Source organism: Amblyraja radiata, chromosome 24 (genome assembly GCF_010909765.2).
Source record: "Amblyraja radiata isolate CabotCenter1 chromosome 24, sAmbRad1.1.pri, whole genome shotgun sequence".
Classification (NCBI taxonomy): Eukaryota; Metazoa; Chordata; class Chondrichthyes; order Rajiformes; family Rajidae; genus Amblyraja; species Amblyraja radiata.
Genome location: NC_045979.1, coordinates 16,571,306 through 16,598,369, shown reverse-complemented (window position 1 = coordinate 16,598,369; position 27,064 = coordinate 16,571,306). Strand labels below are relative to the sequence as shown.

The window sequence follows — 27,064 nt, the reverse complement described above, 5'->3', positions numbered from 1 at the left end:
GGCTGCAAGAGAGTATTTCTGTACTGTGTGCAGTGTCTGTGCATCTATGGCCAGCAAGTGCATGGTAACTGCCATAACATGCTGGAAGCAGAAAGAAACTTTACTGCACAATCTCCCGTCATAGCATTGGTTAATTCCGGGTAATTACAGCTCTTTACCACATTTGGAATATTGTGTTCAGTTTTAATAATTTAGCTGTGGGAAAGATGTCGTTAAGCTGGGAAGGGTGCAAAGCAAAATTACGAAGATGTTGTTATGACCTGCGGGCCTGAGCTACAGGGAGAGACGAGGCAGGTTAGGACATTATTCTTTGGAGGATCAGGGATGATCTTGTAGAGGTGTACAAGATCACCTCAAGATAATGAGGGGAATAAGTAGGGTGGATGCACAGAGTCTTTTACCCAGAGTAGGGGAATCAAGAACCAGGGGACATAGGTTTAAGGTGAGAGGGGAAGGATTTAATACAAACCTGAGGGGCCACTTTTTTGCACTGAGTGAGTGAGTATATGGAACAGCTGCCAGAGAAGGAAGTTGAGGCAAATACTATGACAATATTTAAAATACATTTGATCAGGTACATGGATTGGAAAGGACCAGAGGCAGGGAGATGGGTCAAGTGTAGATGGGGCATCTTGGTCGTCATGAGCAAGTTGGGCCAAAGGGCCTGTTTCCGTGCTGTATGACTCCATGAAGTTAGATTCACTGGCATGTTCAGGTTTCATGTTAAAGACAGGTACTTAAGTTTTTCTTGTAAAACTGCTTGGCATCTGTAACAATGTGTTATATGTCGAACTGTAATAACTGATATGTCACAACAGTATGTCAGGCACAGGACTAAAAACAAGTATCAATTTGCAACTTTTTTTCAAATTATGTTCACCACACTACAGAGCACTAATGACTGGGCTAGCAAGAAGGTTGTGATTTCTTTGTAACTTCAGGATCCATTGGTAAGAACTTTGTGAGGATAGTGGCCAAACAATTTCCCCTTGTGTTTCCATAACAAGATGACTGACGTTGAGTGGAGAGGTTTCCAATTTCTAAATTTTAACTACCATATGCCACTCGGGCACAGTGGCACAGCTGGTGGTGGAGCTGCTGCCTCACAGTGTCAGACACCCAGGTTTGATCCGGATCTCGGTTGCTGGCAGTGTGGAGTTTGCCCGTTCTCCGTGTGACCACATGGGTTTCCTCCGTGTGTTCCGGTTTCCTCCCACATCCCTAAGAAGTGCGAGTTTGTAGGTTAATTGCCCGCTGCAAAATTGCCCCTGGCGTGGATGGCGTGGATGAGAAAGTGACGTAACATAGAACGTGGGCGATCGGGTGATCGATGGTCGGCATGAACTCAGTGGGCTGAAGGGCCTGGTTCAAAGCTGCATCTCAAAAACTAAAAAGCTAAATATTGTCTCTCATTGTTTACTGAATTCATGATATTAAAGATACATTCAAATTATTGCTATTGGCCCAATAATCTGGTTTCCAAGCAGACTTGTTTTACTATAAAACAAGCACATGTGAACAATGTTTGAGATTTACTAGCTATAGAATACAAAAATAAGGGAGACAACATTAAACTTATGCAAGATCTGGAAAAGCAGAAATATTGAGAAATACTTCAATTTTAATCGCATGACAACACAGCTAAAACACATGTGATAGAGAACACAGGACAAAACTAATAAGCAGAAGAAGTAAATCTAAAATTTAAAGCTTTATGCAAATCAAGGACAAGCTGCAACCTTGCCGCTCCTTCTTCTCCCCTCACACATCGAGCAAAAGGTATAGAAGTGTGCAAACACACATGCCCAGATTCAGGGACAGTTAGCACAACTAGGGAGCATTCCTGAACTACTATCTACCTCATAGGAGACCCTTGGACTATCTTTGATCGGCTTGCACTAAACGTTACTCCCATTGTCATGTATCTATACACTGTAAATGGGTCGATTGTAATTATGTATTGTCTTTCCGCTGACTGGTTAACACGCAGCAAAATCTTTTCACTGTGCCTCGTTACTCGTGACAATAAAGTAAACTCAACTAAACTATATTTACAACATGGTCACAAATGGATTGAATAATTGGCTTTTTTTTCCCCGTTTCAGACTCGTGCAATGAAATGGCCCTCCAGTTCCCGACAAATCCCGGTGTCAATTTGCAGCCTCCCGTGTAAACCAGGCGAGAGAAAGAAGATTGTGAAGGGCATTCCTTGTTGCTGGCACTGTGAACTGTGTGATGGATACCAATACCAGGTGGATAAGTTCAATTGTAAGGTCTGCCACTTTGACATGAGACCCAATGACAACCACACAGAATGCCACCCAATTCCCATAGTGAAACTGGAATGGTACTCCCCCTGGGCGGTTGCGCCTGTATTTTTTGCAATTATTGGGATCATCGCCACACTGTTTGTCGTCGTGACCTTCATACGCTACAACGACACACCCATAGTCAAGGCATCCGGACGGGAATTGAGTTATGTGCTTCTGACCGGGATTTTCCTCTGTTACGCTATTACCTTCCTGATGATAGCAGAGCCCGACGTGATCGTCTGCTCCATGCGACGCATCTTCCTTGGGCTGGGAATGAGCATCAGCTACGCGGCTCTGCTCACCAAGACCAACAGGATATATCGGATATTCGAGCAAGGCAAGAAGTCGGTCAGTGCCCCCAGGTTTATTAGTCCAGCCTCGCAGCTCATGATAACTTTCAGTTTTACCTCCGTCCAACTGCTGGGAGTGTGCATCTGGTTCATTGCCGACCCTCCCCACTCCTACATCGACTACGACGACCAAAAGACTGCCAATCCGCAGTTTGCTCGTGGGATCCTCAAGTGCGATATTTCCGATCTCTCCCTCATCTGTTTACTTGGATATAGCATGCTCCTCATGGTCACCTGTACCGTGTATGCCATCAAAACCAGAGGGGTTCCAGAGACCTTCAATGAGGCCAAGCCTATTGGATTTACCATGTATACCACCTGCATTGTCTGGTTGGCCTTCATTCCAATATTTTTTGGGACTGCTCAGTCTGCAGAAAAAGTAAGTACCCACTATTACTGCAAGTCTTTACGCTGCATCTGACAGATAACAATGGGTGCAATTATTTCAATTAATGGTGATAATTATAAATCTGAAAGATTGGCCAGCATTGGAGCATCCTAATGGTGGATTTCTTGATAGAAAAATCAGGAATCGCGATGACTTCAGTTTTTCCCAATTTTCCAATTTCCCCCTTTCCCCCTTTCCCCGGAGATTGCATTAAACTGCTCCAAGACCCAGAACAATCTTCCCTGTTGTCTAAAGTACATAACCAGATTCAGATTTTGCTCTATCATCATCCTGTTCCAGAGCGTTCCACGACATTAAGTTCATGTCATGGGAACAGAAGTAGGCCATTTGGTCCATTAAGTCTACTCCGCCAGGCAGTCATGGCTGATTTTCCCCTCTCAACCCCTTTCTCCTGCCTTCTCCCCATAACCCTTGACACCCTTTCCAATAAAGTATCTGTCAATATCCACCTAAATAATACCCAATGACTGGGCCTCCACAGCCATCTGTGGCAATGAATTCCACAGATCCATCTAAAGAATTTCCTGTTCATCTCCTTACTATAGGTACGTATTCTGAGGCTACGCCCTCTGGTTCTAGACTCTCCCACTAATGGAACCATCTTCTCCACCTCCACTCTATACAGGCTCTTTCACTATTTGATAAGTTTCAATGAGGTCCCTCAAGTGTGACTTACATTCTCTGTTACCTAGATATTTATCTGAAGGCATTTATCAGATTTATCAGGAGGCATTGGTCAGACCGCATTTGGGGTATTGTGAGCAGTTTTGGGCACAATATCTGAGGAGGGATGTGCTGTTGTTGGAGAAGGTCCAGAGGAGGGTTACGAGAATGATCCCAGGAATGATTGGGTTAACAAATGATGAGTGTTTAACGGCACTGGGCCTGCACTCCCTGAAGTTTAGAAAGACGAGGGGAGACCTCACTGAAACTTACCAAACAGTGAAAGGCCTGGATAAAATTGATATGGAGAGGATGTTTCCACTAGTGGGTGAGTCCAGGACTAGATGCCATAGCCTCAGAATAAAAGGATGTACCTTTAGAATGGTGATGAGGAAGGATTTCTTTAGTCGGAAGGTGGTGAATCTGTGGAATTAATTGCCACAAATGGCTGTGGAGGCCATCAATGTATACTTTTTAAGGCAGAGATTGATAGATTCTTGATTGGTAAGGGTGTCAAGGGATATCAGTTGAAGGCAGGAGAATGGGGTTGAAAGTGATAGATAGATCAGCCATGACTGAACGGCAGTGTTGACTTGATGTGCCGAATGGCCTACTGGTCTTATGACTTATGAACTAATGCCCTGGAAGCATTGCACGGGCAGTGATGTTGCTTCTCTGCCTGGTTGGTGCACCAAATTATAGGGAAATGATAAGGCAATGCACACAGCACAAGGGACACTTCAAGTTGCTACATTCATGCCTGCCACAGTGTGCCCCAGAAATAAAGATGTGTTTCTGGACTTAACTTTAGCCTGCTGGTGTGTGCTTACCACAATAGGTTTGGCCCTGTCCAGAATGCAATTCAAATCCCATGCACTTAAAAATACAAGGCAAAACCAAATTGCCATCCATTTTACGGAGCGTCCCAAGCATTTGGGCAACTTGTAAATCAAGGTGATTACCTCCAGAGTTTTGTCGGGATACGATCTAATAGATTGATGTTGTTGATTATGAGCAGTGGAGAACACCCTGTTCTATTCTTCAGATGGTTTTCCAATACGATTGCCTCTTTTGAAATGTTGTTTTATGAGCAACTGTGCTAAGGACATGAATATTCATTGATAAATTATTCAAAATGTATTAATTTCTATCCTACTTTCCTATTTCACACCTCTACATAAACCTAAGAAGACCTAGCAAAACAAGTATTTGTTTGATTATTCGCAATGTTTGCTTATTTATGTTGTCCTTTCTTGCCTTGTTGAAAATGAAAGAATATGATTTGAGGTCTATGGGGAACAGTTGCTCAATGTGATAGAAGAAATTAATCTGGTGCAGTTCTGGAACGTATTGTCCAAGTACAAGAAGTTAGAAAGTTGTCCTCCATTGGCTAATATAGTAGACGGTACTTTTGTACTCTTGACTTGAATGGATCCAAATATTCAAAGCAGTGCTGCATGCATATTCACTGGCATCTGGAAATACAATGGAGGTGAATTGCCAGGCAGTTGTTATTCTAAAGTTCTGCTGGAAGTGAATCAACTTGTATTGATTTTAATGGGAGACACAGTGAGTCACATCAACATTTTTCAGCAAACTGTCCTTTCTAAGAACAAAATGTGAAAACAAGAATGGAAATAATTTTACAGCTTTATATTTTGGCAGGTGTCAAAAATGCCCACTACAAAATGATACTACCACAACGTTTAAGAAGCATTTAGGTAGGTACATGGATAGGACAGGTTTAGAGAGATGGGCCAAATGCAGGCAGGTGGGACTAGTGTAGATGGGACATGTTGGTAGGTGTGGGCAAGTTGGGCTGAAGAACGTGATTCTACACTGCGTGACTCTATAACAAAGAGGGTGATTTTCATTCAATTTGTCAAAAAATTAGATATAGAGTACACCTGAATTTGTGATGGAGTTAAGCTTCCCTTTACTAGTCCAGTCTTAGAATCCCAACTTTTGAGGGACCTTTACTTTCAGATATGTCATAATGAATGTAGATAACGTGAGCCATCTAGATAACGTGTCTTTAACTTTGCGAATCAATTATATCCTATCGAGTTCTGATGGATTGATTTGTATTCAGAGATAATTTATAAACTTTGTGAATGATGAAAAGTGAATTGCAAGAACATTTTTAACAAAGATTTAGTGTGAATTTATTAAAACAAATTTATAATTCAGTTTAAGCTCTCAGTTTCCCTTTGTTCTTGAATACAGAGATATTCAGAAAATATATGAAAATAATGCAATGTATCTGAGATTAGGCCACATTTGGAATATTGTGTGCAGTTTTGGTCATCCCGATACAGGAAATGTTGAAGCTTTGGAGAGGGTGCAGAGGAGGTTTACCAGAATGTGGTTTGGATTCGAGAGTTTCAGCTACAGGGGTAGGTTGGCTACACTTAGATTGGGCTCCTGCATTGTAGGCAATGCTAGCTTCACCACTGTGCCATTTGTGGACCTTGGAGAGTTTGTGTTACATGATGTCTGCAGAAAATAGAGAAAAATGTATTAAACTATTTCAGTTTCTAAAACAATTCAATATACTGAATTTTACTCGAGATTATATTTATGTCTATCAGGATAAAGGGAAACAAAATTCACTATGGTTGGACGCACAAAGGATTGTGCTGTTGAATCTGGGTATTTACAAGACAAGGCAACAGCCCATGTATTTGTACTCATCAAATGTCAGCATCATTCTTGGATAAATAGATGAACTGAAATGGTCTGTACCTTTCAATATATGTAACGAGATATTAGCCAAGCCTCAGGAATAGTTCAGCTGTCTGTATCTCTGCTCTCAAACAGGAAATAGAATGTAAAGAACAACATAGAACAGTACAGCACAGGAACTGGCCCCTTCGGCCCACAGTTTGCACTAAACATGAAGCCAAGTTAAACTGATCCCACCTGTCTGTACATGATCCATATCCCTCTATTCCCTGCACTTCCACATGCCTATCCAAAAACCTTTTAAACACCACCACTAACATCTGCCATCTATCGTATCTGCCTCCACCATCACCCCTGGCAATACGTTCCAGGCCCCCACCACTCTATTTAAAATACATGCCCCACACATCTCCAGTAAACATTTCCCCTTGCATCTTGTAGCTATGCCCTCCAGTATTAGACCTTTCCACCCTGGGTGAAAAGTTCTGACTGTCTACCTTATCTATCCCTCTTGTAATTGTATATACCTATCAAGTCTCACCTCAACCTCCAATGTTCCAGAGAAAACAATCCCAGTCTATTCATCCTCTCCCTATAGCTGAAACCTTCAAATCCAGGCAGCATTCTGGTAAATCAGAAAGAGAGAGGGGACTTTAAAATGATGAATGGATTTAATAGCGCAAATGAGTCCACATATGAGACTATGAAAAAGCCAAAGGAAGGAATCCCAACATTACTAGGCATGTGGAGTAATAAATAATACCAGCCTTATCCAGAACTTCCCTATGTAATTGTGATAGGGACCTTTCGTGGGCAATAGAAAAACTAGACTGAGAGAAGTCAGCTTTTAAACTGATTCATTAAATTTGTTGCCAAGGTTTCTTCCTGCTGTTTATATATTTTAATCGGTTAAGTCTATGCCATTCCCTATGTGCATTGAATATCTTTACTTCACACGCAATAACAATTTGGCATTGAAGAAATTGGTCTCTAAGCTGAAAAGCAGGAGATATTAACATGTATCAGAATTGGAGGCACTTAAATAGAATCCAAAGAAAAATTAACGTATGTTTCAATTTCCACTGAACTGCTGAATTGACATTTTAGAAATTTGAAATAAATGTTAAATTGTATTTTTCTTATTCAATATTCCAATCAGCATTTATATTGTCATAAAGTATCAAACTATTCTAAGAAAATCATGAAATATGAATTAATGAGCCAATTACATTGATTCTGGTGGTCTGCTATCAGTGTGTTGAGATTTGGCTCAATCGCCAACCTTAAATATTCTATGTGCTGGCGAAGCAGTTTTCTCAGTGGAAAGCCTCACAAATGAGACTTGCAAATAAGGGTACTTAAAACATAACAAAGAAGTGTCATGGGTTATATCTTCCTTCCTGAATTAGATTATAATTTGAATCTAATGAATCATCAATTAACCTTCCCTCCAAAATGTTGGTGACTTCAAGACAATGGACACTGCAGTGCGCTCTTTTTTTCTTTCCTCAACTATTATAAAAATCTGGTATATCTGTTGGGCTTAAGAATAGAAATCAGGTGCTGTATAAAAATCATTCACTCTAAACTTTACATTCTTATCGATGGCCTCCAAAAAACACTTCTACTAAATGTCCTATGCTGTCTGTGCGGAGTTTGCATGTTCTCCCTGTGACTGGGTGGATTTCCTCCAGATATTCTGGTTTCCTCCCACATCACAAAGACGTGCGGGTTTGTAGGCTAATCAACCTCTCTGAAATTTCCCCTAGTGTGTAGGAGTGGATGGGAAAGTGGGATAACATAGAATAGTGTGAAGGGGTGATTAATGTGCAGTGTGAACTCGATGGGCTGAAGGGCCTGTTTCATGCTGTATCTTTTTTAAACAATCTTTCATTGCAAGAGGACTGAGTAAAGAAACAAAGGTTAACTTTGTCTGAAGAAGGATCTCGACCCGAATCATCACCCATTCCTTCTCTCCGGAGATGCTGCCTGTCCCGCTGAGTTACTCCAGCATTTTGTTTCTATTTAATTATTCAGGATCAAACATACAATACAAGAACTTCAGGATCAAACATACAATACAGGAACTGTGCAGAATTCCTCCGACATTTTCCACAGCTCCACATACATTTGTTAGTGTTATATTTGGTAGTGTTCCCAAAAACGGTATTTATACCCGGAATCCTTGCCACTCGTGTGACTCCTTGAGGTGCTATCCCTTCCCTCGTTTGAGGGATGTCTCCACGAAACCCTACCCCCAATGTCCAGCAGCAGAAGGCCCCTAGACTGTTGTCCTCCCTCCCAGAGCCTTGGCGTGGTAAGCCACAGTTGTGGCGTTGTGGAGTGTTGTGTACCGTTTAGTCTCTGTATATCTCACATACTGCCATAGAGGTAGAGCGGTACACACTCAGCAGACAGTCCTGAGATGGAAGAGCTTTTCCAAAAGGAAAGATTAGGTGCAATAAATCTATTTTCTAAATATAGAGCCGAAGGGGATGAGAGAGTGTTTCTTGACAATTTACAAAATTCTGACAGAGCCAGAGAGATTGGATGTGTAGAGGATGTTTTTGTTCAAGTGGGAAAGGGGGCATGTCTAGAATCAGGCATCAAAGTCTCAGGTTACATTTATAAAGTTAAACGACAGTTGACACAAGAAACTGCAGACGCTGGATTACAAAGAAAGGCACAAATGCTGGTGAACCTCAGCGGGTCGGGCAGCATCTCTGAACTACGTGGATAGATGACGTTTCAAGTCTGAAGATGGGGTTCTGACCCAAAACGTCACCCATACTTTTCTCCAGAGATACAGCCTGATCTGCTGAGTTATTCCAGCATTTTGTGTCTATTCTATACTCAATACCCTGACTGATGAAGACCAATGTACCGTAAGCCTTCTTGACCATCCTATCTACCTGCAAAGGCACTTTCATGGATCGATGTACCTGCACTCACAGACCCCTCTGTTCTATAACAATCCCCAGGGCCCTAACATTCCAAAATGCAAAACCTCTGCACACATCTGCATTCATCATTATCATTCCTCAGCCTACTGGCCCAACCGATCAAGATCCTACTATAATTTTAGATAACCATCTTCACTATCTACGATGCCACCCATTTTAGTGCCATTCACACACTTAAGTTTAACCGATGTGGAGAAATAGGTTTATTTATTTTCTGTAATTAAGAAATGGCAAGTTTTACTTTATCTATCACTCCCTCCTAACCCCATACTCATGCCTTCGCCCCATAACCACTGACACCCATTCTAATCAAGAATCTATCTATCGCTGCTTTCAAAATATCCATTGACTTGGCCCCACAGCTTATCTGATTGAAAGACAGATGGACATCTCTTTATCTCAGATGATTGGGAATGTGCAGAGATTTATTAACCTGATGGACAGGTATGACTTTTTTTTTACTGGATGACACCTTAAATTATTTTCTTTGGAGAAATTTATTTATTTTAATTCCTGGTGGATGTTGTAGAAATGTGAAGAGATGCATGGACATGATAGAACGATAATTAAATCGGTAGGAAGGAACTGCAGATGCTGGACTGCAGACACTGAAGATAAACACAGAATTCTGGGCTAAATCAGCGGTGCAGACAGTATTTATGAAGAAACGGAATGGGTGAAGTTTCGGGTTGAGGCCCTTCTTCATTCTGTGTTCTGTGTTCTGTGTCATGGGTTACATCTACCTTCCTGAATTAGATTATAATTTGAATCTAATGAATTATCAATTAACCTTCCCTCCAAAATGCTGGTGATTTCAAGACAATGGACACTTTGCAGTGCGCTCAGAGGAGGTAGTTGAGGTAGGTACTATCGCAATGTTTAAGAAACGTTTAGATATGTATACGGATAGTATAGGTTTAGAGGGATATGAGCCAAATGTAGGCAGGTGGGACTAGTGTAAAAGTCTGAAGAAGGGTTCCAACTCGAAACGCCACCCATCCTTTTTGTCCAGAGATACTGCTTGACCTGCTGAGTTACTCCAGCACTTTGTATCTATCTAAGACATTGGTGAAGCTGAATTTGGAGTATTGACTTCAATTTTGGTCACCCTGCTATAGAAAGGATGTTGTTAAACTGGAAAGAGTACAGAGAAGATTTACACGAATGTTGCCAGGACTCAAGGGCCTGAACGACAAGTTGGCCATGTTAGGACTTTATTCCTTGAACGCAGGAGGGGTGAACTTATAGAGGTGTATAGAGTCCTGAGGGGACTAGATAGGGTGAATGCACAGTCTATTTACCCAGAATAGGGGAATCAAGAACCAGAGGACATAGGTTTCAGGTGAAAGGGGAAAGATTTAATAGGAATCTGAGGGGAAACTATTTCATTCAGAGGGTGGTGTGTATTTGGAACGAGCTACCTGAGGATCAGTTGAGGCAGGTACTCTGACAACATCTAAGAGGCATTTGGACAGGTACATTGCTAGGAAACGTTTAGAGGAATATGGTCCAAAAGAGGGTACGTGGGACTATTGTATATGGGCATTTTGGGCAGCATGGGCAAGTTGAGCCAAAGGGCCTGTTTCTATGCTGTATGACTCTTTAAAGGGCCGGTCCCACTGCGGGACCTAATTTGTGAGTGTAGAAGAGTTTAGGAGAGTATGAAAAAGTGTCATGGTCGTGCTGTATCGCCGAAGTAGAACACCTCCTTTGACTTTCCTCGACTATGTAGAGAACCTCCTACGAATATGTTAAAGACCTCCTTCGAATATGCAGAAGACCTCCTTCGATCTCCTTTGACCTCCTTCGACTATGTTGAAGACTAGCTTCGACTAGCTTCGACTAGTTTCGGGAAGATTGGACACCGAATAGTGGAGAGTGAAGACGACCACCTTCGACTATACTAACACTATCTATGACTACCTTCGACTACCCTCGATTACCTTCGATTACGTTTGATTACCTACGAATAACATGCCAACATACTAGGGCCTACTTTGACAAAACCAACGAGTAAAAAAAATATCGATTTTTTCCATGGCGACCTTTTTTTACTCGCGGACAATTTTCAGCATGCTGAAAAAAATGCCTCGACCAAACTGAGGCCTCAAGTACGCGGGGACTACTCTCGAGCATGAAGGAGAGTTATAAAGACCTCCTAGGACCTCGTGTCGACCCTGCTGCGAGCATGAGTTGAGGGTAAACTCTTCTAAACTCCCAAATTAGGTCCCCTTATCTGTTTCTCTATCTCATTACAAGGCAAGTAAACACCCAATATTGCCAGCAATGTCCACAACCTGTGAATGAATAAATAAGTATTATATGAAGAGCTTATTTTATTAGACAATATTTGGTGGTTCTTAGGGTCTGGCCTCAATGTAGAATGGATTAGCACATTGATTAGCCATCTTTTAGATTTGAATTGTAATTAGGATTAATGATTTAAACCATTTTTCAAAGCCAGTTGGATCTTTGAGAATCAGCTTGGCCCATTTGCACTTCTCTGGTAATTCAGATTCCTGACACATATGTGCACCACCAACCCTAGTCTTCAGTTAGATTTTACACCATTTGACCTAAGGGGCAAATAAATGTCATTTATGAATTAAAAGATTTGTTGGGCCAGATCTGTCTGTCTGTCTGTCTGTCTGTCTGTCTGTCTGTCTGTCTGTCTGTCTGTCTGTCCGTCCCTCTCCCTCTCTTTTCCTGTCTGCGTTGTAATTAAATTTGTGCAAAAATGATCCCCCATAGCACTATGATTTTTCACCACTTTACTCACCAATCTCCTCTGCTGCAAGTCAAATAATTTTCGTTCCGATCAGTGAAATAGTACAAAGGTTATGAAGGTTTTGAAGGATCCCCCTCCCCCACACTCCCCCTCCCCCAAATCCTCCCTCCTCCACATGCACCCCACATCCCCCTCCCCCCCACACCCTCCCTCCCCCACACACACCCCCTCCCCCACACACACCCCCTCCCCCACACACACCCCCTCCCCCCCAACCCCCACGTATGGGCTGTAGGTTAATTGGCTTGGGTAAAAATTGTAAATTGTCCCTATAATGTCGCTGGTCGGCGCGGACACGGTGGGCCGAGGGGCCTGTTTCCACACTGTATCTCTAAAGTAAAGTTTAAAGTCACCTACCAACTACTCCAGAGATGCTGACTGACCTGCTGAGTTGCTCTAGCACTGTGTCCTTTTGTGTAAACCAGTATCTGCAGTCCTTTTTTTTCCTAAGTATTCATATTGCTGTTTAGTGGGTTATATTCGTAGACAGCTGTGATTTCCCAAATAGGTTGTTGCTCCGCCCTCATCTAATTCCCACTCTGTGTATTAATAAAGGTTTAATAACAAAAGACTGAGAAATCCAAGAGTAAATGTACTGATCAGGCAGTCCCAAATGCAGTGTGTATGAATTGCAGATAAGACTGCAAATCTGTGTTGATAATTTTCTTTAGAATATAGTCCCATTGAATAGGGGGAAAAATGCTCAAGGTGTATATAATTCATAAGAAATGAATCTGCAGATGTTACATAGGAACGCCTAACTTCTGTGTGTAGACACACAAAGTGCTGGGGTAACTCGACGTTTCAGGCAGCATCCATGGAGAAAATGGATGGGTGGCGTTTTCGATCGGGACCCTTATCCAGACTGTTTGATGTCTGAGGAATTACCTTCAAATGAAATATAAGTTTACAAAAACCTGAAAGACTGAAATCCCTTGATCTTTTCCCTTCCAATTTTTTCATGGATACTACAATCCAGGGCATAAAGGGCAGTTCTTTTCAAATTTAAAATAAATTATACTTTTTCAATAGCCAATAAAACAGTAATTGAAGTTATAAAAGCTTATTATTGTTTCTAAAAAAAATTGGTTAACAAATATTTTAAAGCAATCTTCCCTAGTAGGTCTAAATGAAAATAGTTTTTATTTGACTATTTCAATTAATATTCTAATTAATATCCTACTGAAGATTTTGAAAGCAAAACATAGTAAATGCTGTTAATAACTTGTGCAGGAAATATTCAACACATCAGGCAGGTTCTATGAAGTGAGCGGCAGAGATAACACGAGTTAGCGGAGCAAGATGCTGTGTGAACGTTGAGTTACTCCAGCACCTTTTCTTCTTTTGTAAACCATCAACTGCAGTCTTAAGGCCTTGAGCCTTACATTTTAAATTACTGGTTTATCATCAGAGAAAAGTTAGAAATTAAACAACGTAATGAATCATGGATTCTCTCAGACAATCCCACCTCCAAACCCCATCCCTTTTTCTCCCCCTCCCACTACCAAATCAGCGGTATTGGGTTATAACTTGAGAGTCGTACAGGGGTGTAGCTGGTAGAATTGCTTCCTTGCATATAACAATTAAGGACACACTAGGGACAATTTACAATTTTTAATGAAGCCAAATTAGCCTACAAACCTGTATGTCTTTGGAGTGTGGGAGGAAACCGGAGTACCCGGACCCGGAACACCCACGTGGTCACAGGGAGAACGTACAAACTCCATACAGATCGCACCCAAAGTCAGGATCGAACCCGGGTCTCTGGCATTGTAAGGTGGCAACTCTACCACCTTGCCACCCCAAACTTGGAGGTTGGGAGATTCATTTCAATTCACGTATACTCTGCTTCCTTCAGCAGAATGTACTCCTTATTGTGAATTATTTACAAAGGTCATAAGCTTCAACCTTTTGATTTGATTGCAACAAGTCGTACATCATGTGCTGGACAAAGGCATGATATCATCACTGGGTGTGTTTTAAAGAAAGAAAGGCATCTCCATTCCATGCCCAACATCCTCATGTTTCAGCATTGTATATTCATTAAAATGTGCATCAAATGTCCCCATAACATTTGATGCCCTTTAACCATCCTCCATACATTCAGTAATTCATTTTACTCCTTAATTCAACAACACACCTTATTATAGAATCTGCCATTAGCTGATTGCAGTTCAGTTTAGTTTAGCTTAATTTAGTTTAGAGATACAGCATGGAAACAGGCCCTTCTGTCCACCAATCCTCACCGACCATCGATCACCCGTTCACACTATTTCTCTGTTATCACACTTTTGCATCCACTGTGTACACACTCGGGTCAATTTACAGAGGCCAATTAACATAATCCTGCATGTCTTCGGGATGTGGGAGGAAACTGGAGCATCCCAACAAACCTCAAGGATCATAGGGAGAACGTGCAAATTCCATACAGAGAGTTCCCGAGGTCAGGATCGAACCGAGTTCTCTGGCAACGTAAGGCAGCAGCTCTACTAGCTGCGAAACTGTTTATTTTATCTTCTACCATTTGTATTGAAAGTTGCCAGCATATTGCAAATATCACTGGCAATGATTTAGGTGATTTACAATACCCACAAAGATTGAGGGCACAATTGGTACTCGTTGACACTTAAATGTAGTGGGCATTTTTTTGGCAAATAACATGACTAAGTATAGAACATGTGGCCTGACGACTGGTAGTAACATTTAGTAAACGGAAGCATGCAATAGAAAGCTATCAATCGTAATCTGAAGAATTCATATTAAGGTTGATAGCTTTCTATTGAGTAAAATTGTATCACGTTGTGTGAGCGCGCAGGGTAGATGGTTAAAATTCTCATCAGCTGCAATCCAATTAAATGTGGAAATTGGCTAGAACACCCAGGAGTCCTTAACTTCTTGCTATATTTTTAGTTTTCTGGCTATTGCTATGATTGTTACTGGTGGTGATATTGAGTACTGAACTCTTATTATCAATATTATATCTCTTATTGGTCGGGGCAGAGTCGGCAGGCCGAAGGGCAAGAAAGTAAGAAACTTCTCTTATTTGGCTGTTTCCGCACTGTATCTCTAAAGTCCAAAGTAAAGTGTAATGCGACAATAATAAACTAAACTAATCTAGATACTAAACTAATATGGAAAGCTGCCATACCTACGTTAAACATATTCCAAAGATTCTACACTGTAAATGCATATTCTCATGCCTTTCAGCCAGTTTGCTAACACATTCAACAGATACTTGCTCCCTCAGAGGGAACCAGCTGCAATTGCCACCACCAAGTTCATGTGTTTTATGACTTCTTTTTTTTCTTGTTGTTGTAGTGTCCAGTACATGACAGAATGCTACTTATTCTGAATATTCATAAAAGAAAGTAACATTCAATTTTTTAATAAGTGACGGAAATTCAATCAAGCAGGAATTCATTTCATTTCTAACTTTTCATATAGAAATATTGATGGAAAAATCTATTCTAATAGATCTCATGATTTTAGTTCAGTTTAGTTTAGAGATATAGCGTGGAAACAGACCGGCCCAACGAGTTTGCACTGACCAGCGATCCCCGTACACTAGCGCAATACTACACAATAGGGACAACTCACAATTATTACCGAAGCCAATTAACCTACAAACCTATACGTCTTTGGAGTGTTGGAGGAAACCGGAGCACCTGGAGAAAACCCACGCAGTCCCACAAGGGAGAAGGTACTAATTTTGTACAGTCAGCTCCCATAGACAAGATTACACCCAGGTCTCTGGCGCTGTTAGACAGCAACTCTGTCGCTGCGCCACCGTGCCGTTTTATTTTGCATTTGGTTAGATAACAAATGTGGGTTTTGTTGTGTTATAAATGGTTATCTCGATAGTTAATGGCCAATAGTGCTTTATTTGTCAGACATGCAACTGTACAGTGAAATTCTTTTTGCATATTTTACACTGCCATTTTTGGTGCCATTATTCAAAGTCCAAAGTCCAGTCTCCGCAAAGTCCCTGCAGACAGACATCCTTTTCCTCTCCTTGTCCAGCCATCTTTGTGTCCCGGGGGCACCTCCTGCAGCTGACCTGAAGGCACTGGAGGCATTACCCTGGTTCACCCTCCTACCAGTCCTTGCTCCTCGTGTCCGACCTCCAGCTCCCAGCCGATCACACAATCTGCCGAGCCTTTGGGCGTGTGGGCGTGGGTGTGTGCGCGCGCGCGGGTGTATGTGTGTATACATACATGCACGCAACAGGTAACCGAGTGCCAATCCCTGCGACCATTAATTCAAAAGGAATCCAACCATACCTAATGGAAGGTTGTACAGACCCAAGAGGAAACAATGTTATTCATATTTATATAATTCCTGTGGTGATTCCAATTGTTTTCCCCGAAGTTTCGTCAAGAGAGTGAGAAGACCTGGTCACAGGCTTCCAATCTGAAAAATAGCAATCCTCCTCTACCTTCCTTTAACCCCTTCCATTTTGTATCCAATTAGCCAGGTCACCCTCGATCCAATGTGATATCACCTCCGGACCAACCCATCATATTTAATGTCCACGTAGACAACCACTTTGTACTTATCAATCCTCTTGGCCGCCTCTTCTAAAAATGTAATCAAATTCATGAGACGTAAGCGTAAAGCAATGCACACTATCACTAATCAGGTATCGGTTTAAATTTATTATTGCCACATTTACCTTAGCTTTGCATGCTATCCAAACAGATAGATATTAATATACATAAACACAATCTAGTCAAACTCAAGTACAATTGATAGAACGAAGAGGAAGTGAAATATAATTCTCAGCATTGTGGTGCATTATAGTGCACCAGTTCCATGGACAAATACCAATCTCTTCAAAGCTTATAGAAAGATCTTTTAGAAGCCTGATAACATAAAAATATAGAAACATAGAAAATAGGCGCAAGAGTAGGCCAGCACCGCCATTCAATATGATCAAGGCTGATCATCCAAAGTCAGTAATCCGTTCCGGAATTTCCCCCATATCCCTTGATTCCTTTAGCCCTAAGAGCCCCCCCCCCCTCCCCCGTAGTTCTCTGGCTTCACCTTGCAACCCTTGTTAAATAAAGGCACAGCATTCACCACTCTTTGGTTTTCCCTCAACCCCGGCTGTCGATGATACAAAAATCTCTGGCACATCATTTCATTTCACTGCACATACGCACTGGCCTCCACCTGGAAAACTTTGCACAGATTTGCAGTATGAAGTATGAAACCTATGCATAAATCACATTTTCATTTTGATAGGATTCTATCATCTAGAAGTTTAATAGAATTTCTGGGCTTTGGTTTAGTGCAGTGTAATGCAAAATTATGCATTTCACTTATAAAAACCTTGTGCTTTTTTGCCGGTATGGCATACTGACCCATTTAAAAAGTTAGACGCATTATTTTGTTTTCCAGCCACGTAACATGTATATTTATTAATCAGGTGCATTGATATCTTCTTGAATACAACAGAACAGTCTAAACACCCATTGTCAAACTACCATACGATAAAATTCAAAAAGTGCAACTACCACTACTCCGTCCTTGCTAAATCTTCTCAGAGTTTATTCATTTATTAAAATTATGATCAACTACTATTTTATTTTAAATTGAATTATCCCACATACTCAGGAGAGACAGGAATGCTCTCTGACTCTCCAGGACTTAAAGTTTTCCCAGCCTAATGTTTGCACTCGCTGTTTTAGTTCTTATATTTGTGATTATACTTTTTCCAAGGCTGAGCAAACTGTAAATATAGCTGCTTGCTTTTTATTGCTGCACCTGCACACACTTAGAATTAGATACGATCTTAAAGGAAAAAGAGATGCAATATTCTTAAAAATATATAGTGACATAGAAAAACAATAACACAACATAATGGTATAGTGGCAGCGGCAGAAAGCCTGGTTTAATCCTGACATCGGGTGTTGTCTATACAGAGTTTACACATTCTTCATGTGACCGCGTGGGTTATCTCGCGTTCTTCCTGTGACCACGTGGGTTTTCTCTGGGTGCTCCGGTTTCCTCCCACATTCCACAGACGTGCATGTTTATAGGTAAATTGTCTTCTTTAAATTGGCCCCTGGTGTGTAGGATGCAAAACTGGGATATCATAGAACTGGGATAATCCTGAAGGCTCTGGAACCAAGGGTGCCAGAACACTGGTGGTGCACCTGCATAACTGCAAGCGGCATGACAAAAAATGGCCAGCTACGACATAGAGATGCCTGTAATGTCCATTGCAAAATACTACTTTCTATTCACAATTTGACAATTTAGGGCGAAACATATCAAAATATTTATTCTTTATTCAAGGATATTTTATTTTTAATGTGATATCAAATTCCTGATATTTTGATAATTAAAACTGTGGTCTATAATAAGATCAGCACGAGGCTCCAGTGAATGCAGTTGGTATAAAACATTTATGATCCTCTTTGTATGAATATTGAAATTATATGCTGAGCTATGGAAATAAATAATGACAGAAAATCCCCTCAGGGTTATTGTTTTGAACTGAAAAGACACACAGCACGATTATTATTCTCCCCTGTGCCTTCTTTACAGCTTTGAATTATAATTCAAACATCCCTGATCCAAAAATTATTGGCCAATTTCGCAAACATTTACAAGTTGGAAGCACCATCTTTAATCCTGATTTTGAAATGTTTTTGAGCAAACCGTTTGCAGGATTACAAAGAAAATGTGACATTTTACCCTTTCGGTGCATTTATCAGTCTCCTTTGTTATACATTAAATGGTGAAAATCTTCTTTTTAAAGTTAAATTTAGTTTATTATTGTCACATGTGCCGAGATACAGTGTAAAACCTTTTGTTGTGCGCTAGTGACAAGACTTACAGGAATATATTCAAGCCTTTCACAGTGTACAGATACAGAATAAAGGGTATAGCGTTTGGTGCAAGATAGAGTCCAGTTAAGTCCGATTAAAGATAGTTTGAAGGTCTCCAATAACGTAGACGAGGAGGTAAGGACTACTCTCGAGTTGGTGAGAGGATGATTCAGTTGCCTGATCACAGCTGGGAAGAAATTGTCCCGGAATCCTGCAGATTCAGGGACATTAAAATATTCTGACATGCTTTGGACTGCGTCGCTAATGTTTCCAACGATGATGAATAGTAAGATTAAACAAGAACTTACCAGTTTGAAGTTTGATCTTTATTTTATGAGGAGTTACGTCGAGGGACTACGTGAAGAAGGCCGTCCAGGCGCACGCGCGTCAAACTTCAAAGCAGCGGTGTGAAATCACAGATGATATACTCCGAAGCATAATAGTAAGCTACGTGATCCAAACTTAACTTACCTTTGATCTTATTAGGGTGGGAGCGGAGGGCACGTAGTCCCTCGACGTAACTCCTCATAAAATAAAGATCAAACTTCAAACTGGTAAGTTCTCGTTTAATCTTACTATTTTACTTCGGAGTCACGTGAGTGACTACGTGAAGATTTTAAAGCTTCTGTGATTTCAGGCGACTCTATGAGTGAAAAACAGTCAATAACATGCAAACCATCATACTAGTTTAATTAATTAATGGTTTATTTTATGGTAAAACATTATGCGTCCCATTTTAATCTCTAGAGACATTTAATACTGAATTCAAAATAGTACCACCAAATACACCAGGGTCTGCAATTTCTTTGTGATAATACTTGTGCAACATCCTTTCATTTTCCCAACCGGAAGGATATGGTCTATTGGAACGTCCAAATCCTTGGCCGCCAATGTTGCCACCGCCCTGGTGGAATGAGGTTTAAATTTGTCAGTATCATTTCCTGCATCCAATAGCACCTTCTTCAGCCATCTTGAAATTGTTTGTGTTGTCACTTTTTTGTGTGGCTTTATGGCTGATGAATAATCCAGATTCTACACCTCTAAGATGTTTGGTAGTCTCAATGTAGTATTTTAAATATGTAACTACACAAAGTCTTTGATCTGCAGGATATGCTGAAAATCAATTTACACCCCAAGATTCCTGGTCTGCTCTGTTTTAGCAGGTCATAGACATAGAATGTAATTTCCTCAGTTTTCATTCCCATTCTGTCTATCCTTAACTTGTGTAATATTTGTACTCTTTGAGCTGATACCAAAGCCATTAACATGACTACCTTTATCGTAATTTATCTAACGACAAATTTGAGATGGGATCCCAATCCCTAAGTAGCATTAAAGATGCCCTTCATGTATCTACAAGTCAAAGGGTGTGATCCAAGAACTTGATGTTCCGATGGTCTTGATCACACTATAGCTTAAATTATCATCAAAATGTAATTTTGACAAATTTCTACAACATCTGAAGCGTCTGCAGTGTGGTAAGAAATATTTTATGTTGAAGAAACTGTTCCCATTTCTTAATGTAAGAAATGTACTGCTTATAGGTACTTTTTAGAATCTGCAAATCAATAAATCAATACGATCATGTAAAGGATGAAATTCACCAGTTACAGGGTGCACAAGTAGGTTTTCTTGTCTAAAGACATCCATAATGGGTTCAGTCACCATTTATAACCCTAATGGATACCATGTTTGTGTGGGCCAATCTGGAACCACCAACAATCCTGAAGCATAATCTTGTTTGATCTTCTGTAGACACCTATTGATGAGACAAAAGGGAGGAAATGCATACAAATATTCCACCCCAATTTAACGTAAACTCATCTACCCCCTGGTGTTCCCAAATTTTTTCACAATTTTGTGGAAAATGTCATGATTTAACATCCATTCTGTGTCGTCATTGAAATTTCTTGACCTAGCATTTGCAATTATGTTGAATTTACCTGGTAGGTAAATTGCAGAAAGCCAAATATCTTTCTCAATGTATCAGTGCCAAATCATGTTTGCCAATCTGTCACATGCTTCTGACTTGATTCCATCCATGTGATTGACATGTGCCACTGCCGTAGTGTTGTCAATCTGAACCTGTACATGCAAATGTTGTACCTTTCGGCAAAAGGCTTTCAACCCATGTAATACACTTAGTAATTCAAGCTAATTAATGCCATGTGTCTCGAGCAAAGGTTCTTCCTGTGCATTCCATCTACCTCCACAGCTTGAGATGGAATCCGCAGCTCCCCATCCCAGTGCACTTGCATCTGTTTGTAAAATGGTAGCTGGTGATTCAATCAGAATTTTCCTGTAAGAGTAATCCACATTTTTAATCCACCATTTTATATCCTCAATTGCTGTGTTAGTTAATTGCATTGGCCTATTAATTGCATTGTCCAGCATGTCTTCCCAATCCTGATATCTTTGCTCATTGCAGCTGCTGATAATGCAGTGGTCCAAACTGAACAATTAACTTGCCAATTAGACTTGCTACTTGCTACGAGTCTGAAGAAGGGTTTCGGCCCGAAACGTCGCCTATTTCCTTCGCTCCATAGATGCTGCTGCACCCGCTGAGTTTCCCCAGCAATTTTGTGTACCTTCGATATTCCAGCATCTGCAGTTCCCTTTTGAAGACTTGCTACTTGACTGATTGATGGTTGTTTGCCTGCAATTAGCTCCTTACAACCCTTAATCACTTGCAACTTTTTGTCCTTGGGTAAGCTCACTGTCTTGTGTTCTGAATTAATAGTGAACCCCAAGTAATCAATTATTTTGTTGTGTGTCAGTCTGGATTTCTCTCAGTGAATCACAAAGCACAGTTATTGAAATGTAAGTTTAACTTTTAAAACTGAGGCTTGTTGCCATGTCTTCAGTGTCTCCCACAATAACATGTCATCCAAATAAGCCATTATCAAATGGCCTTGAGCTCTTAACAATGCTAAGATTGGTTTCAGCAGTTCTGTAAACAATCTAGGAGCTGAAGTTAACACATTAGGCAAAGCTTTGAATTGCCACAATTGAGTCATCCAGACAAATTTGAAATATCTATGATCTTTATCTTGGAGATGTATGCTTGCCATATAGCATTCTGTTGAAATTAATTGCAAAGCATTAGTAAAATCTCCATTTTGAAATGTTTATACTGTACAAAAGGTTTGAGATTTGTGAGGTTTTTTATGTTGTTTTCTCTATTACCCCTTTTTTACTCAAAATATCAATTTCTATTTGAATTTTTCTAATCTCTTCTTTAGAGAAAATTGAATACTTTTTGGAATATGTTGAGTAGGGGATTTTCATTCTGTTAAAATTCAATTCTAAACCTCATTATACTGCACAGTATATATGCATCAGATGTTATTAGTTTCCATTATTTTAGAAAGAATTGTAACCTACCCCCAATTTGTAAGGAGGACACATCTGATATATTTCTTTCAGAACCAGAACCACCTACCTCAGGGTTTACCGATATCACTTTTTGTACCTTGCCCCTTGTGGGAATACCATGTCCTCCACGTCCTGGGGTTGTATTCAGTTCCCCTTTGGTATGGATATTGCCTTCTAGCTGTGCTGCCAAACATCGGTGGCTTCATCATCCCGATTGTTATTGATTCTTCGTTGAGAACCTTCAGTTTTTTGGCAAGCACCACTCCAAAGAGTAAGTGTGACAATTATATATTAGATGGTTTACAAAGCCCTGCAAACTTAGGATGTATGTTAGGTCTTATCACAGACTTACTCCAAAATGTGCATTACACATCATTCCCATCACATCCTGTTGTGACGTTGTCACATTTCCTTCTTCCAGATCTCTGGCAAATGCCGTAATGCTTGACCCCATTAATTTTAATACCCGCTGTAATCTCATTTCTTGAGCTCTTACTGCAGTGCCCATATAATTCCACACTTCTTTGTTAACAGCTGGAACTCCTAACCGAGCACAGTTCTGCGGGATTTTATATTTGTTCACAATTTGGTCTTCCAACTGATGGGAAAGCAGGTAATTTATACTCTCTGCAATCTCCTCTGATAGAGGTTGTCCCTTGTTTCTGGGACTAGAGAACTTTTGGGCCAGCTCTGGCACTTTTTTGCATTGGCTCTGATCCTCAACTGATTCGTTATCAGAGTATTCTGAATATTCCTCCTCATAATGGGTTTCACCTGGATTTCCATATCAGGTATTACATGCGATAGCTCTATGATAGGCCTACGCTTTTTTTGTCCCTCTTTGCGGTACATCAAGCTCTTCCATTGAGCTGTATATTGGCAGCCCACGTTTGGGTGCTGCTCCATATTCTGGGTCTCCTGTAGACCAACGTCTGTAGTATCTTTCAGACATTTCTGGTGCTGCCTCCGTGTCAGGCCAGCCCTTTTTCCTCTTTGAGGTACATCAAGCTCTTGCATTCAGCTGTATATTGGCAGCCCACTTTTGGGTGCTGCTCCATATTCTGGGTCTTCTGTAGACCAACGCCTGTATTGTCTTTCAGACATTTCTGGTGCTGCCTCCCTGTCAGGTCAGCCCATATATTCATCTTTATCATCAGGCATTTCGGTCGCTGGCTCAAATCTGAGCCAACGTTTCCCAGAACCTCTTCTGGGTGTTCCATGCGGTTGCTCTTTAAGCCCACGTCTTTTATACTCCTTCTGGAGTTTGTTTTACCCATGAGGAATTCCAGTTTATAAATTCTATAGTTAAGATTCCTCCGAGTTCTTCCAGGCCTGTTACTTCTTTATGGCCTTGCTCCCTATGGGAGTTTCAACAGGACTTTCCCCCCCCCGTGTAAAATAGTTATTTCTTTACAATCGACTTTTAGTCGGGCGCCCGCTACTCTCAGACACTTTGTCTTATTGAGTGCTTACTGTGGTGCGCTTACTATTCTTCCTCCCACCATACATAAGACTTGCCTGTGTCTCTGCACGCAGTCTCCGGAGAAAAGCAGCCTGAAAATGAAAGTAGAAAATACTTACATTCAGGTTTTCCTTCACTCACCGCTTGGAGGTCCGTCCTCCTGACGAGATGATGCGCGGGCGCCTGGACGGCCTTCTTCACGTAGTCACTCACGTGACTCCGAAGTAAAATGAACATGTATGTAGCACTAGGCAGATGAATGTTTTAAGAATAGAGTTTGCTCCCTCTAAGTGGTAACGTTCTCTTTGAAACCGTTGTAAAATCTTTTGCTAAAATAATAGGGCGGCACAGTGACCAGCAGATAGAACTGCTGCCTCACACCCACCAGAGACCTGGGTTCGACCCTCACCTCAGATACTGTCTGTGTGGAGTTTGCATGTTCTCCCTGTGACCGCGTGGGTTTCCTCCAGGTGCCCCAGTTTCCTCCCACGTTCCCAAAGGCATGCGGATTTGTAGCTTAATTGGCTTCTTGTCAATTGCCCCTAGTTTGCAGCGATTGGATGCGAAGGTGGGATAACGGAAAACAAGTGTGAACGTGTGATCGAAGGTCGGCGTGGACCTGGTGGGCTGAAGTGCCTGTTTTCAAGCTGTATCTCTACACTAAACTAAATAGCTTAGAACAGGTGGCAAGTCCTATTAGCTTGACTTTGAATTGAGAAAAAAAAGCAATGTTTATGATTTTGGTGCAATTTAATGTGTTGTAAACCAGTACATTTGTAAACCAGCACCTTCAGTTCCTTGTGTCTACAGTAAGAAACAATGTTGTTCTTAGCTATTGAATGTTTAAGTGTGTTTAAAACTTTTGGGTGTTGAATGAGACCAATTTCAGTATTGACCATGTCGTGTGGCAATGAGAACCACAGGAAATCAGCGCGAAACATCTACCTTATTTTATACTCCACTGACTTTAACGATTTATGACAACAATTCTTTTGTGAAGCCTGTCGTGTGTTCATGGGAATGAAAATAAGTTTTCTTATCTAAAATTGACTCCCTTAGTTCAGGAAGGACCCAGTGAGGACACACTGCTTATCAGTCAATGTGGAAAATTGAGAGTTCTTGTGGTTGAAAACTTTTTCTGTATTGTGAAGCCCTGCTTCCAGGGACTTTGCTACAAATGTAGAAAGTAGTCAACATTTTATAAAATTGTGACTGTTCCTTCCAGCTTCCTACTGGTAGTTTAGGGCGGCATGGTGGTGCAGCGGTAGAGTTGCTGCCTTACCACACCAGAGACCCGGGTTCGATCCTGACCACGGGTGCTGCCTGTACGGAGTTTGTACATTCTCCTCGTGGCTTTTCTCCAGGAGCCCCAGCTTCCTCCCACATTCCAAAGTCATGCAGGTTTGCAGGCTAATTGGCTTTGGGAACATTGTAACTTGCCCCTAGTGTGTGTAGGATAGTGTTTGTGTTATGGGGAGAAGGCAGGAGAATAGGGTTGAGAGGGAAAGATAGATCAGCCATGTTTGAATGACGGAGTTGACTTGATGGGGTGAATGGCTGCTCCTAGAACTAAAAAAAATAAAGATAAAATGTGTTTCAAAACACTATTAATTCCAATCCAATATTTCAGTGATATATTCCACACCTCTATTCAGATGGTAGACGAAAATGCTGAAGAAACTCAGCGGGTGAAGCAGAGTCTATGGAGCGAAGGAAATAGGCAACGTTTCGGGTCGAAACCCTTCTTCAGACATCTATTCAGATGTTTGATTTGCTTCTTTATATTCTCAAAGCATGTCGATAGCCCTCATAGCACTGGATGGCAGTGAAGATCTCCGAGTGCTGCCTCAAGATAAAAGAGAAGAAAATAACCGTTTTACTTGGACAAATTCTCTGTGATCCCGCAGCGAGGCTTCCTAATTTTCTGCACAAACCTCAGCAGTACCTCAAAGCAAATTTGACAGCTTGAATAGAGCGGCGATGTATGATCTGAAGATCTGGTGCATTGGTCTTGAAGTGGTTACCTGCCTCTTGACTCCTGATGTATGGGTTCCAAGTAAAACTGCTTTGAAGACGGTCCATGCAGAGCGGAGGATGTGCTGCAAGCTTTGTGTATCAGGGTTTCCACCTCAATTGCTGTAAAATGATGGTTCTGGAGTAGCAGCACTTGCTAGGAATTATCTTGTGGGGAAATGGACATACAAATCTACAAGATCAAAAGAAATGCAGCTCCTTCCTTTGAGTTTCAACTCGCTTTTTTGCAGATTTTCTGATGTGGATTTTAAGGAAAATAGAATTAAGAAATAAAAATAAAAATAATCACAACCAAGATGAATGCGGCATTAGAGAATTTCCATTCTGTACAGAATTTATGATACCAAGAGGGCATAGCTTTAAGGTGAGAGGGGCGGGTGGGGCGGGGGGGGGGGGGGTGAAGTGTAAAGGAGATGTGCGGGGCACATTCAGTTTAGTGGTACAACATGGAAACAGGCCCATCAAGACTGTGTGGACCAGCAATCACTCCGTACATTAGTTCTATCCTACATGCTAGGGACACTTTAAAGAAGCCAATTAACCTACAAACTTGCACGTCTTTGGAATGTGGGAGGAAACCGGAGCACCTGGAGAAAACCCACGCGGCAACAGGGAGAATGTACAACCTCCGCCCAGACAGCAACCCGAGGTCAGGAGCGAACCCGGGTCTCAGGCGCTGTAAGGCATCAACTGTACTGTGCTGCCCAGTATTTTACACAGAGGGTAGCTCTGGAACGCGCTGCCAGGGATGGTGGTTGCAGCAGATACGTTAATGGCATTAGATAGACTTTTGGATCGACATTTTTATATGCATGAAATGAAGGGATATGGGTTTTCTGCGGGTAGATAAGTGGTGGTCTTGGCATCATGTGCGGTACAGACATTGTGGGCCGAAGGGCCTGATCTTGTGTTGCATGTTTCTACGTTCTATGTTCTATACCTAATGTGCAGTGAAACCATTGTTCCTTTTTTGCAAGCATTACACCAAGGTAAAAAGAGCTTTGCACATGGTAAACCATCTTGCAATAATACATGAATATTGAATGCAGGAGCATGTCAATCGGAATTACTAACATTTTAGCTTCACACATCTCGTTGTTACCGAGTCCACTTTCACCTGGAACTGGCAGTTTGACATTAACAGACTTTGTCCTGTCCAATGAGCTCTGACACTAATAGGGTTAAAT

The 27,064-nt window shown here is 41.2% G+C and overlaps 1 protein-coding gene across 3 annotated transcripts in view; it reads left to right on the top strand.

Moving 5' to 3' along the window:
- grm4 (glutamate metabotropic receptor 4) overlaps positions 1–27,064 on the top strand; it is an 844,630-nt gene that overhangs the window by 621,156 nt on the left and 196,410 nt on the right. For all 3 annotated transcript variants that reach the window (XM_033042492.1, XM_033042493.1, XM_033042494.1), the window contains exon 9: positions 2,106–3,041. In XM_033042492.1, coding sequence (XP_032898383.1) covers positions 2,106–3,041 — 936 coding nt within the window. The remainder of the gene's footprint in view (positions 1–2,105; positions 3,042–27,064) is intronic.